General features: G+C 41.4%; 2 protein-coding genes across 2 annotated transcripts; one reads left to right on the top strand and one right to left on the bottom strand.

Moving 5' to 3' along the window:
• Positions 1 to 2904: 2904 nt before the first annotated feature.
• Positions 2905 to 4818, bottom strand: LOC306751413 (ADP-ribosylation factor-like protein 3; the record flags this gene model as incomplete). The annotated part of the gene is made up of 5 exons (XM_079234979.1): positions 2905 to 2952; positions 3854 to 4039; positions 4257 to 4307; positions 4425 to 4541; positions 4663 to 4818. The coding sequence occupies 5 exons, from the start codon at positions 4816 to 4818 to the stop codon at positions 2905 to 2907; spliced, it is 558 nt and encodes a 185-aa protein (XP_079091105.1).
• Positions 4819 to 6704: 1886 nt separating this feature from the next.
• Positions 6705 to 10121, top strand: wbp1 (WW domain binding protein 1; the record flags this gene model as incomplete). The annotated part of the gene is given in 5 exon segments (XM_079235542.1): positions 6705 to 6768; positions 7510 to 7612; positions 7941 to 8108; positions 9576 to 9625; positions 9627 to 10121. Coding segments are annotated over 5 exon segments (879 nt in total). The 5' UTR covers position 6705.
• Between the last annotated feature and the right edge of the window lie 3089 nt (positions 10122 to 13210).

The raw sequence follows: 13210 nt of genomic DNA, 5'->3' as shown, positions 1-13210 counted from the left end.
GCAGAGGACAAACTGTTGCTGTTATGGTAAAGATGCTTCTGAGTGATTCAGCTGCAGCTATTCCACCATACATGCTCCTTAACATTACAGTTGAGATAATGTGTTCCCTTTTTTTATTTGGTTGAATACGGGTGGAATAAATATTCAGTAATATTTGTTCTCTTGCAAGACATTATTGATACAGAGTTAACAATAGTATGATACATTATCAATACACTGGCATCAAGTATCATGCTTGATTATGGAAGGAACTAATTATTTCCATTATTGATTGATCTGCCAATTATCTTCTTAATTAATGGATTCATTGTAGGGTCTATTAAATGTCATAAAAACATGTCCCTCACAAATTCTCTTCCAAAGGATTTTCAATGAAATTAAACGAGAGAGAGAAAAGCAGCACATCCTCATATTAGAGATGCTAGAACCAGATATTTCCCTTTTATCACAGATATTATTTTATAGAAATGTTTTTATTTACCTGTATTTACATTTGAATCATGGTGATCCGCTGTGTCGACCCCAAACGGGAACAGCCGAAAGAGGAAGAAGACATTTTAATCATGGTACATACATACGTACATGCATACTTGCATGCCCCTGTTAAATTAGCTGAGAACTGATACACTCAAATAATGCAAAATGTAATCCTGTTCTAGAAGCACTTCATGTTTAGAGTATGTTTTCCTCCTCAGTAGTACAGATGTATTAGTGTATTGTAGATGTCTGCCTTGTAATATATCGTATCACAGAATCACCTTTGATGCATTATCATTGTAATCACGGGGTCAACTATATGAGAGGACACATAAAGTGCATGTACATGCTTTGGTTCAACTACCGGTCTCATAATATGTAGTTCTTTATGACATTAGCTCCTCATAACCTGAAAGCACCTCTGCATTTTTCTTCAGATGTGGTTGAGGATATATCCCCTGCTGCTGTAGCACCAAAGTGACTGAGCTGTAGTTACAGTGTGTGAGATACACAACACTTTAATTAAGTCACAGGATCTCGGCCCCCCTTTCTCTCTCTCTGGCCCTGAGAGTCAATCAGACTCTCTGCCCTTCGTTTCCCCTGTGTGGGAGGCCGGTGTGTGGGCCTGAGTAGCTGGGAAAGTCCCATGATTTATGGCGCTTTGCAGGCCTGACTGCCCCTCACCTCGCTCACGATCGAGCCAGAGGTAACGAGGACTGGTTGCTCCAATCCACTCTTCTATTTGCTAAATCCAATTTTATTCATTTGGGATTTAAAGGCACTTCACACCGTTTGCCATGTGATGCACACACTATTGGTAGATAAAATTGGAAAGATTTATCAGAGTACTTCTATGTGTAATTGGGTATATTTCTTACAGGCTGAGCGATAATCACACGGATTAGATGTTAATGATTAAGCACTCCAAAGGAAGAGACGGGGCATTTTATTCTCAGTCTCACATGGTAGGATTTCATTTCCTTATTCATTACTTTTTTTTCTTTTTCTCTTTTGGTGTATGCTCCATAGAGCCTTGTAAAAGTGTTGGATGCATTTGCACGAGCAAATTGAAAGTAGCTCCAACTGAATAACGGTCGGTATGAAAATCTGTTGTGGCTTAATATTTACCTTGTGGCTCTTGAGCCTGGTCAAATGTTTGACACTGCTGTATCAACAATATTCAAGTGTACTGTATTGCTGATAACACACTACCAAATGAGACCGAAGCCCACATTGAATCATCATGAGGCATTCCACACTTGTTTCAGTCTCCATCGGAGGATCAAGCAACTCTGACATATTAAAATCAACCAACCTTACATACATAGAGGGACGCACACGAACACACTCACCAGCGGCAGCAGGGCAGTAACTCAAGGCCAAAGGAGGAGGTTTATTTTTTATCATGGGTAAAGGCGCCAAATCATGTTGGTATGAAGGGGGCTATATAAATGCAAATTGTATTGGAGGGCTATTAGTCCTGGAAAAGGTTTGTATGTAAATGCCCTATAGGACCACAGCGGCGCACTCGGCCAGTTCAGATTAGTGGGCTTTGTGGCAAAAGTGCTGCAAAAGACAAAACAGAAAGAATAGACAGAATATGCAATTGCATTGTGGTAAATCATGGTGAACAAGGTGAGCAGCTGAGTAATTGAATGACCAAGGTGTTTCTGTAGGGTTTATTGCGTATGCAAGAGAGATGTATTGAGGTCTGTTACCTGTGTGCATTTGTAAGTGTCCATGCTTTATGGTCATTTTGTTCATGGTACAGATTTTTTCTGGACCTAAGCAGAACAGAAGTGAGGCCATAAGCAGCTCTGTGAACGTGTAAATTGGCAAAATGTTGAAGCATCACTAAATTAACTATATATATTATATATGATGATCGCCTGCCTTGTTTATGGTCTTATATCTCAAGATTAGACTTTATGGTTAGCGATAGCGCGTACTATATAGACTGGAGAAAGGATTGGCGATCATGAAATGAACAAATCAAAAATGACATGGGATGCCACAACATTCATGGCAAGTAGTAGATTTCATAATTAGGCAACACTAGCGCAAGGCCGCCCTCTAGCTTTAAATACAGAGACTCACAGTCATATGACACCAGTCAGTCATGAATCCAGCATACAAAATACAGAATTTTATTCATGCCTACATACCAAGTACCACATTACAAAAATAACTGGATGCACAACACGTCTGAGTAAAACCTTTTTACAATATAGACATTAAAAGATATGCAGTGACAGGGTTAAGACGTTATCATTACTGTCTTTAAAACATCTACTTCTAGTTTTTATACTGCCAGGTGAACACAGACTGACAAAAGCGGTTCTTATAAAAAACATTATTGTCCTGGACAGCATAAGTAAAAAATGCAAAGTGCAACTGCAGTTGTTCACGGATCCTTTGCTTCTTGAATTATTTCTTTCCAAACCTTATATTTCTGCAAACCCAGGTCATGCCATCCTGTAAAGAAGCAGACAATGTGTTCGTGCTGTTAAAATTAGTGAGATGTAATCCATGTGAGCCACAGCTTAAAAATATGTTTACAGGGTTTAATGCTGATTTGCAGGTCACTATAATTAGTCAGGAGATAGGAATCAATTTGACAACTGGCAGTTTTTTTTCTTCTTCCTATTGCGGCTGGTGAGACATTATCATAGGAGCCATTTCTACATATAATATAATACAATAATATAATTAATCCTTTATTAGTCCCACAGTGGGGAAATGTATTCTCTTCATTTGACCCATCCTTAGTATTTAAGGAGCAGTGGGCTTTGTGTCTCATATGGTGGAGACACAACAGCAAAGCCTCTTTGCTTGTGAGAATCATGCTTAACTTGGGACCTTTAATCCAGGCAATCTTATAAATAGCATGTATAGGTTGAGTAGGGAGACGTCCTGTCCTCAGTTCAACACCCAGAGTAGGCTGAACAGATCGGAGCTGCAAAGTTGCCGCTGGCTTGTCAGTAAACATGAACATAGGAATTTGACATCAAGTTTGGTAACACTTTATAATAACTGCACGCTAAGAAGCATTATATAATACTTAATTTACAAATGGGGAATCCATCATTTATAAAGTGTGGAACAATGCTTCATAAATGATGAATTAAGTGTTTACTCATACTTAATTAATGCTTCATAGAGTGCACTTATTATAAAGTGTTACCGGAAGTTTTAATGTGACAGATACAGAACCAAGTCGTCCTATAATACATCCTAAATCCCTTCTGAAGTCAATTATGTTTATTAGCTTACCTTTCGCTGCTGCCTGAGTTATTAAACTGATTGCCAAGGCCACTCTGCAGCCCATGATGTCGCAGTCCTTGCTGTGTTGGCAGACTGTGTGTACTGTATTTACCTGCACTCCCTCAGCAGTGACTGCTGAGCAGGCCTGGACTTGCCACATTCGATCCCGGATCGTGTGCAGATAGAGACTCTCTGCCAGCTCAGACGCTGGGGTGGCTGTCATCAGGTCCTGCTTGTTGGCAAATATTAGCAGTGGGACAGCAGCGAGCTTGTCCTCATCCAGCAACTCAGACAGCTCCTGGAGGAACAGACACACAAGGGTTGTCAGTGATATATGTGACACATGTGTATTGGAGTCAAAATAAATTATTATATTTACTTTTCGGCTTTAATTGCACTCAACACCATCAGAAATTATGCTTGAATATGAGTCTGCAGTCTTACAATGAGCACATAATAATATTAATAATCACACTAAACATATCTTATCATTGCCCTCCTTTAAAGAAACTCACCAGGCTCGTCTCATCAAACCTTTTCTTGTCTGAGCTGTCAATCACATAGATCTGCAAACAACACAGTTAAATATATTAGCAAAATGGTTCATAACATGGAGGATATATGTTGAATTTATTTAATTCCGGCTATTGTAACAACCAGTTTAATCAAAGACTAAAGCCTACCAGTAAATCTGTGTCCTCAAAATAATTCCTCCAGTAGGGGCGGATCTTGCGCTGACCTCCAATGTCCCAAACATTCAACTTGAAGCCAGCTGATTGAACACTCTTAATATTGAAGCCCTGTGGAAAGATGACATGCATTGTTTTACACAGGTGAATTAAAGCCTGATTACAAAATCTGGTGGCTGGAAAATGAATACATGTATCAATTTGAGAACATTATGTGTGTGTGTATTTGTACTTGTGTGGGGGTGATGTGGCTGATGTCTTCTGCTGCCAGCTGTTTCAGCAGAGTGGTCTTTCCAGCATTGTCCAAGCCAAGCAACAGTAAGCGCACCTCCTGTTCGGGAGTCTGCTTCAGCCTCCGAAGAATGGACAACAGGCCCTTTGGGTGCATATTAGAGGTGATGCGACTTCAATGGAACAGCAGGTTCAAAGATGACATCGGGAAACCTGCTAGCACTTTCTCATTATGTTGTTACATGGCCTAAGCTGTATCGGTAAAGCAGCAACCCTCGCAGGCCAGCATGGCGTCAGGGGTTGGCAGAGGAAACGCAGCGTGTACAGGAGGTTTAACACTCACCTCACCCCAAGAACCTTCTTCTAGAGCGTGAGGACTTAGCCATTTGCAGAGGCCTACACATGTATCAGGCCAAAAGCTCTCATTGGCCAAGATTAAGCATGTGCACATGTGAATGGGTCGTGTCCAGAGGGTGGTGAGGAAGGCTTTGCCTCAAGCCATTTATCTCGCTGTGTGCTCTGTTAAGATGACAATGCTGTCTCTGAACTCTGTGACATGTGCTGTGCCAAATGTAGAAACAACAGATTTTCAACAGATTTTCTGTCGATAGACAAATGGACACATAAAGTAATAATTTCAGCACATTTCATTGCACATATTTAAAACATTTCTTGAAACTCTCTTGAATAGTTTTCTTGGATTTTGTTTTTGCAACTTTATAATTTGTCCAGATATTTTCTTTACATGTAAAGCTGTTACATTTGTATTGTTGGGAGTGAATGATCCCAAAAGGAGAATAAAACATTTTTTGATTAAAACTATTACAATTTCAAATTGCTATTTTTCCGTGACAACTCATTATCATCGACAGCATCAGTATTCACATATTGTTGGTATTTTTTCCCCATGATAACTAAAGTAGTTTTCAATCATCTCGCTAACTCGGTGCCCCATTCAATGTAATGTGACTTGTTGTCAAAGCATCAGCATACAACACTATTAATACGAATGTTAACACAACATTCATTGTCATGCAATGCTAGCAAGCAGTAACTGTTTTCAATAAGACACACGTCTTGAAACAACACATATCGTTCAATGAAAATACAAAAGGAAATGTCCCCGTTATTTAATTAATACATTGATTCCAAAGCGGCTTTGAATCGTTATAACTCACCATGTTTTCTTCAGGTGTTGTGGCTGTGGCCGCTTGCTCCGACTACATGGATTAACATCTTTCCAACCATGCTTCTTGGTAAAACAACTGTTAACTTGTGTTGCTGTGACGTCAGCGTAAACAACGTGACAGCATCTATCCGCACGAGCGGAAAAAAACGGAGGACCTAAACCGCACCATGCAAAATAAGAAATACAGAAATAACAAACGTACTTTATGTTTGTATTTGGTCTTTCTTTTACTGTGGACATTATTTATTTGTATTGATGTATTGTTTAATAGACTATTTACTAGTTGTAGACTTATTTAAGCGCATATTCTGTCGTTTTATTTAGCCTATTTATTCATTACCATGTGAAGGTTTATTCGAGGAAAACCTAAACTGAGAATTAACCTTTGAGTGTTAATAAGTGCTGCTACCAGCGATACATTCACAGTGTATCGCTTGTATACATAACAATTAATGGCATTATTAAATACGAGTTTTTTTTAGCAACACGGTTTTTATGTTTAATGTTGAATGTTTTTACTTGAATGTCTTCACTTATCGACCTAGGACTAACTAAAAGTCGATAACGCTCCTTCCGGTTGCAATTTGCCATTAAAAGAACAGGAAGAATTGAATTTGCAAAAGTGAAATTATAGGTTTTCACAGACGCGCACGCAGCGCCCCCTAGAGTTGAAAAGGCGCTTGCGTTTTGTGTTACTACTACTGTTTCTGAGTCAAGGAACAACACAAACATGTCCGAGTGCGGCAAGCTGAACATTTAACCTGCAACAGCCTCCTTCGTTAAAACCTCGATAGTCAACGATTCGACCGACTGCTATATGATTCCTGTCGTGTTAACGGCCGACAACCCGGAAAGATGCCGCAGAAAGCACTGGGATCCATTGTAGGTCTTCTTTGTACCGGGACCTGTCTAGTGCAGGTAAGCCCGTCGCCACCGCTCTCGGGGTCGGCTCACGCTCTCACTCGACGCCGCTGCTCCTGGGGTGGGGGAAGGCCCTTTGCGATCCTTTTTGTCTCCTCCACAAAGGAAACAGGGCACGGTTCGCGTATGACGTCACCGAGTCAAAGTTTTCGTTTATATCTCGACAGTTAACTTGCTGGAAGATGTTTAGGTCGTAGCTCCGAGATGCACGAATGTGTTTTTAATATCTCTATTTTCACAGTTTGAAAACCAAGTGTATCAAGATTAACGTTAGCCATTGCTAACTGGTACCAGGCAGTCACCCCCAGTTTGTCCAGTTTGATCCCCTACAATAACCACTGTTTTAAACTTTAAATCGAAGTAAATTGATGAAGAGATTAACCATCACAATTGAGCATTTTATCTGCAACATTGTTAACGTGCTGACCTTGTTTGGCACTAGCATTGACGTCATTGGTTTATTGCTACAGGTTACTCTCAAAACCAAATTTTGTTCTTGATAAGTAGCAACATTTATCATTCTCTCTGTAATATAAAAAATACATCTGCATGTACATATGTTCCTGTATACTTAAGCATTACAGTACAGAAACTTAACACGGATGTGTAAACATACTAAAATACCAAGGCTAAATAGATTCTAGAAATAGGTCAGTCTATCAACAGCTTGCGAAGTGGTTTCTTGTTTACTTGTGTGATTGACTTTGTCGTTGTGTTGTGCCCTTGTGTGTATTTAAGGGGAAGGAGTTCTGTTTCGGGGTAAACAATGAGCAGTACCGCTGTGAGATGGGGTACTGCTGTGGAGAGACAGAATGCTGCACCTACTACTATGAGCTCTGGTGTAAGCTACTATTGACTCTTTCTTTTCCCAATTCTTTATTCGTGTGAACCCTATGTGTTTGTATCTCATACCTGTTGTTCATTTCATTTAGATGTTGTAGGTTTAACTCTCAAAATGTGCGTTGATTTGTTTAATCTGTGTTTTATTCTCAGATTAGTTTCACTATCACACACAAAATATACTGAAAAGTATGAATTGCATTACTCTGCAATTTATGTTTGCTTTATTTTGCCCATGGACTTATTGCCCTTTGCCTTGTTTAGTGCCAGGGGAAGCCTGGCTCGGTTCACAAGTTGCCTAGAGTTAAGGGTCTGTCCTTCCCTGATAGGGTTCTGGTTGGTATGGACCCTCATCATCATGCTGAGCTGCTGCTGTGCCTACCGGCATCGGAGGGTTAAGATGCGTCTTCAGCAGGAGCAACGTCAACGTGAGATCAGCCTCATGGCCTACCAAGGAGCCTCCAGCTCCTTCATTTCCCCTCCACCACTCAATCTAAGTGAGTAGTCTTGCCGTTGGATGAAGAGGGCTCTTTCAGATGTTATGTTGAATATGCATGTTGAGTTACAAACTGGGTTGTGGTGGTGTAAGCATAGAACAGATGATCTTTTCTACAGCAACGGTTTCCAGCATCTCCTATGTGATCCTCATGTGCTCATGGCCCTGCTGGGAGATTCAATTACTTAAGTCTGCCCTGAGATGTCTCAGGAGACTATAATAGCTTCTCTATAATACAGTTGTCTTTGATGACTCTACTTCTCTGCCTATCCCACAAATTGAGGCAATCCGACTAATGTTTGCAGTTTTTATGCACACCATTATTCTAAGGGTCAGGACTGAACTTTCCTCTCTCCACCTTCAAAGTACAATACAATGTGCAGGGGATCTTGCAATCTTTGTCACTCAGATCCACAATATACCTGAAGTCTTCTCGGAGCAGATGTTTTCTTAATTTTCCTGAATGAAAAGATCGCTTTTTACAAAGAGAGAGAGAGAGAGAGAGAGAGAGAGAGAGGAGAGAGAGAGGAGAGAGAGAGAGAGAGAGAGAGAGAGAGAGAGGAGAGAGAGAGAGAGAGAGAGAGAGAGAGAGAGAGAGGAGAGAGAGAGAGAGAGAGAGAGAGAGAGAGAGAGAGAGAGAGAGAGAGTGTCATAACTTTATAATTGGAGGCGGTGATCTTCATCCCGATCTTGTCATACTCCTCTGCAGATTGCCTGATTTTGTATATTGGAGAAAATGGTCTTGCATTGTCAGAAGGGCATCAGACGGCAGAATGTCAATGGACAGCGATATTCTGTTCCCTCATATCACAAACCAGAGTGGGACAAGGCGTCCCCTTGTTCAGAGTCTGAGGCCCACAATGAACATGTTTGACTTAATGTGAAGAATGGGAACACAACTCTACATAGACAGAGAATCACACAGATATTCCATAATATGCAGTTGAAGCTATTCCCATAGGACATCATGGGGAACTTAGTTATAGCCTTATTTTTCCAATACTCAATGTTATAGCTGTTTTCTGGGGCATGCCTTCCAACAGTGCAGCTTTAAACCTGTAATGCTGATGGATAGAATGACATGTTCAGCCTCTTCATCTTAATTTTTTTTGTGTGTGTGCGCGCGCGCCTTTTTTGTGAAATAATAAACAGAGGAATATAAGGTCTAGGCGCTAAAATGTAGGGCTGCAGCTATCCATTGTTATTATTAGTTTAGTATCATGGAGGACTAAATGGCAAATATTAACACCTGAGAAGCTGGAACCAGCTAATTACTTTTCCATTGTAGCTTACAAAAACAACAAACGATTATTCTATTGTTGAAACTATTTTAAATACATTTTCCATTGATTGACTAATTTATAAAAAGAAAAAAACGTATTGTTGCAGCTCTACATGGATGTACAACTGCCTTTTTATGGGGAGGATTGTTTGAAAGCTAAAGCTGTTTGTATTTGTGGACTTTCAGGGTTCTGGAACGACTGCAAGCTTCCTGACTATGAAGAGGTAGTGGGTCACCCCCCCGACACCTCCTCCTCCTTACTCTGAAAACCCCATTGAGACCACTCCAGCACTCCTCCCTCAAGTGAGTCAACCAGACACCACGGTGCCACGGCCCCTGCCCGAGGCCGACTTGAGGGTGGACAGTCGGGCCTCAGGCTCCTCATCGGACCAGGAAGCAGTGGCGATGTCGATCCAAGCACAATGTCTGGCAGAGGAGAATGTGGAGGCTTCAATGATGGTGGTGGCAGAGGAGGAGGAGGAGGAGGAGGATGAGGAGCTCGTCACTCGACGTCGCCATGTAACCGGCGACTCTGGGATTGAGGTGTGCGTTTGCCAGCTGGACGAGGGCTCGGGGCTTGAGGAGGAAAGCGACGAGGAGCACCGGATGTGCAAGGTCACCGGTCAGGACTGCTGCTCTGGACACCAGCGGCAGACCTTCAGACAGAAGGAGCCCCCCTCTGAGCTGCCCAGCCAGACTGCCAGCACCAGCACGGGAGATCACATGGTGTGACCATCAGCGTAAATAAACCAGCCAACCAGCGTGGCTTACTGCTTCACGCAGGGTGATATTATTATTATTATTATTATTATTATTATTATCATCATCACCATCATCACCATCACAGAGACTGTTAGTGTTTTAATTCCTTGAACTAACAATCAGGTGTGCCGTTAAGATTATCATGATAATTAATCCTTAATGGCTCCTGATGAGGAAACACGTGGACAAACATTTCCTTTTTTTTTTTTTTTGCTTTTCTTTAGTGGCGAAACCAGCAAACACATTTTGGTATGTGTTTTTTTGTTTTTGTTTTGTTGGTGTTAAATTAGAGAGCGTCATGGGAGACGACAACAATTGATTGTGACTGAAACCAGAATTGACTGTTTCTCATAGTCCGACCCTCTCCTTGGGCACTGCTGTCATGTTTCTGTTTCTGTCTCGGCACTATCCTTAGTCATAACATTTCCGGCCATCCCTTCATCTGACATTTTCCCTCCGGCGGGACGGTCCGCTAGGAGCATACCAACGCGGTCAACAACATTTCTCCCCTATCTCCACTATGACTCTGAGGCAGAGGAGTCCAAAACAAACCTCCAGACAACTGAAACCACTGGCGCACACGCTTTCCTTTTACCCAAAGCTGTGTGTGCTGTGAAATCTAGGGCACAGCTGCATGATGATGTCAGCTCTGAGGTCATTGCGGCGAGCGTCTGGTGTGAAGTCTGTGGGATTTTTCGCATCTAGAGTGGGGGAGACTGTTCACCCACAAACGGCAGAGGAAGGATACAAGAAGGAGTTCTGTTTTGTCTTTGGGTTTTGAATGTCCCTCCCCCCCCAACCTTTTCTTTTCTTTTTGATATCCATATTGAGGTTACCACTTAGCATGACTGTAGGTAAGGAAGAATTAGTGATTTAATAATTGTGTGCGCCTCATCGCCCCACTTCGGTGTAAAAGCCAAGCGATGCCACACATTTAGTCATCAATAAATAGCCTTGTGGCTCTGTGTTATAGTTACTGTGGTATGTCAGAGTGTGTAGTGGCAGCATTCTAAACATAAGTAGTATATAGTTCATAATGAAGGATGTACTTGCTTTTTTTCATTTCATAACCAGCTTTGCATTTATAAAGGCTGCAACAAAGCTCCTGGCGGGGGGGCTGCTAGAGTGCATACTAGTGAGTGGAGTAGGGACGGGTTGAGTCTTGTGCGTTTGTATATCTTTATAGTGCTGTAGCATCTGGTTGTAGTACATGCTCAGCACTGAGGTGGATTAACTAGTAAAAGCACTGGTATTTTTGCATGAGGCATGAATTTTTGTATTTGAGTTCATTAGTATTTTTTTAGTAGCTGAGCTACTTGCTTTGCGCATCTGTTTTATCAAAAATGATAGTGGCTCCACAACTGCACCCAGATGTTGGGGTCAAGAAATGGACTGTAGGGTTAAGTTTGATTGACACATGACTGTGTGAGCCACACTATGCTGTTGTGCAGTGCTGGTAGTTGGTAAGCTGGTGCTGTCTCTGCGTCCGTCTCGCTCCTCGCAGTGTGAGAGGATTTGCGGTGGTATTTTCCGTTGGCATTGGAGGGAGGTCGAGGTGAATGCAGGGTCTGCAATCCAGTCGGTGTTGGCACAGCTGCAGAATCTATTGTGACTAACCGCATGCTTCTGTATTGCATGTCGCCTGCCCAATATATCGCACGGTATGTTTGCAAAAGGATAGCAGTCAGACTGGTTGTTGTGTTGCTGCACATAAACGCTTGGCGCTGCAGGGCTCGTGCAGCTCTGGCTGTGGTTGTGACTGCCGTTTAGGCAGCGCCGCGCACACTGCTGTGGCTTAGGTGGAAAACAATACAGGAGGGCGAGTGCACCCAAAATATTAATAGAGTGAAACAAAATTGAGATGCACGGCGGCCTAAGGCTCAAAATGAAAGAAGATTTAGTTACATGTTCAACTTTGTGTTGTGTAGTCGAGAAGGTGTATATATATATATATATATATATATATATATATATATATATATATATATATATATATATATATATATATATATATATATATATATATATATATATATATATATATATATATATATATATATATATATATATATAAATGAAGGAAGCCAAACTAACATGACAACGACCTTTTCAGAGGAGCTGTTACACTGTGAGCATGACTGCACACCCATTAGCAGAGGCAATATAAGACATTTCTTTTGACCAACACACCTCAAGCTGCCTCTACAGAGCAAAAGTCTGGCTTTTGGAGCTGCACAATACGACGTGCTACTGCCTTATTAGAGTCTCTGTAGTTTCTTTTCAGCGTTAATAGTTGTGTTGTTCCTGGTATGTTGCTTTAGAGCGGAGGAGTGCTTCTGTGTCAATAAAGTAGCATTGAGCTCGTTCCGAGGATGTGGTCGCTTTATGAGAAGAGGATGTGGTTTAAAAAGATGGCGAAAGCCACGAGATTGAAACTTTCCTGTTATGAAGAGTTTTATTTGCATTTTTTTGTTTACTTTAAATGACTGTGTGTGTGTATATAGTTAGTTGTGGCACTGATGGAGTTAGTCAAGACCAGCTTTTGAGTTTGCGCTCTTCCTGTTTTTCCGCAGTTGGTCTGTGACGTTAACTGGCTTGAAAGAATGAGGAAAAAACTATTCTTTTTGTTTTCTACGGTCTATTTGTGATTAATTGTGTTTGGAGGACAAACGTGAACTCCAACAAGAGATTGCGTTGTAACCTTCTTGCTAAGGTGCATTTTGCTTAATTGTATCCATGTGTAGACACAATAACAGGGCAGGGGGAGGATAGGGGTTCTTTTGTGCATGAGCGAAATGGAGATTCATAGTCTTCCCATTGCCAAACAACTGCTATGCCTCTCTGGTTTTCACATGTTTACAGAGATTAAGGGCTATATCAGTCATCAATTGAGGACAAATATCCATCCGTCCAGCCATCTATCATCCATCCCTTTCACTGAGTGATTAATCTCCTCTGTGTTGTTCACTAAAAGCCACAGTTGCCGAGATCCACTATCTGAACATGGTCCGCTTTTGGGTTTGGATGTTACTTTGATGTTGTGGTGGAGCTCATATTTA

Source organism: Taurulus bubalis (assembly GCF_910589615.1).
Source record: "Taurulus bubalis genome assembly, chromosome: 19".
Taxonomy (NCBI): domain Eukaryota; kingdom Metazoa; phylum Chordata; class Actinopteri; order Perciformes; family Cottidae; genus Taurulus; species Taurulus bubalis.
The sequence above is the reverse complement of the archived record's forward strand: the minus strand, read 5'-3'. Positions and strand labels throughout refer to the sequence as shown.